The sequence below is a fragment of the Carlito syrichta genome, unplaced genomic scaffold, assembly GCF_000164805.1.
Source record: "Carlito syrichta isolate Samal-C Ts95f unplaced genomic scaffold, Tarsius_syrichta-2.0.1 Scaffold169074, whole genome shotgun sequence".
NCBI classification, from domain to species: domain Eukaryota; kingdom Metazoa; phylum Chordata; class Mammalia; order Primates; family Tarsiidae; genus Carlito; species Carlito syrichta.
Window position 1 is genome coordinate 1 of NW_007113170.1, and position 866 is coordinate 866.

Consider the following 866-nt stretch of genomic DNA (forward strand, 5'->3'; position numbering starts at 1 on the left):
AGCTGGAGCTGCGGGGGCCGCAGCTGTGGGCTCGGCGCATGGGCAAGTGCAAGGTGTACTGGGAGGTGGGCGGCCCTCTGGGGTCCGCCAGCCCCGCGGGCCCCGCCTGCCTGCTGCCGCGGAACTGTGACACACCCATCTTTGACTTCAGCGCCTTTTTCCGAGGTCAGTGGGCAGCTGCCCAGGGGCCTAAATCCAGGCGGTCCCTGACCCACCCACTGGCACTTAGCAGAGCCTCCCCCCTCAGAGCTGGTGGAATTCCGGGAGCGGCGCCGCCGGGGCTCCCCGCATTACACCATCTACCTGGGCTTCGGGCAGGACCTGTCGGCCGGGAGGCCCAAGGAAAAGAGCCTGATCCTGGTGAAGGTGAGGCAGGGCTTGGGGAGGGTGGCCAGCAGCCCGGCCAGGCCCCACCAACTGAAATCTTCCTGCAGTTGGAGCCCTGGCTGTGCCGGGCATACCTAGAGGACGTCCAGCGCGAAGGTGTGTCCTCCCTCGACAGCGGCAGCCTCAGCCTCTGCCTGTCCAGTGCCAACAGCCTCTACGATGATATCGAGCACTTTCTCATGGAGCTGCAACAGCCCGCCTAGGGACCCAGCCCTTCTCGTCCAATAAAAAGCAGTGCCTGACCAGCATCGGTGTCCTGACTCGGGGGTCCAGCCCCAGCTGCTGGGACTGTAGGACTGGGCACGGGGGCCCCGGGAGGGACTTCTGTGTTAAGGAAGAAACGCCCGCTGCATGTGTTAGAGCCAGCACAGTCCACGCAGATCACAACACACCTTTTTGGGGCAGGTGTCAGGGTGGGTGTGCGTGGGGAGGGAGCCGGCATCTCCCAGGGCTCCCCACAGCCTGCTCAGGGCAGGCGG

The 866-nt window shown here is 65.5% G+C and overlaps 1 protein-coding gene across 1 annotated transcript; it reads left to right on the forward strand.

The window, feature by feature from the left end:
• Nucleotides 1–3: 3 nt before the first annotated feature.
• IRF7 (interferon regulatory factor 7) lies at nt 4–632 on the forward strand (the record flags this gene model as incomplete). The annotated part of the gene is made up of 3 exons (XM_008051192.2): nt 4–165; nt 248–366; nt 435–632. Coding segments are annotated over 3 exons (437 nt in total), but the record flags the coding sequence as incomplete, so codon positions are not given.
• Nucleotides 633–866: the final 234 nt, after the last annotated feature.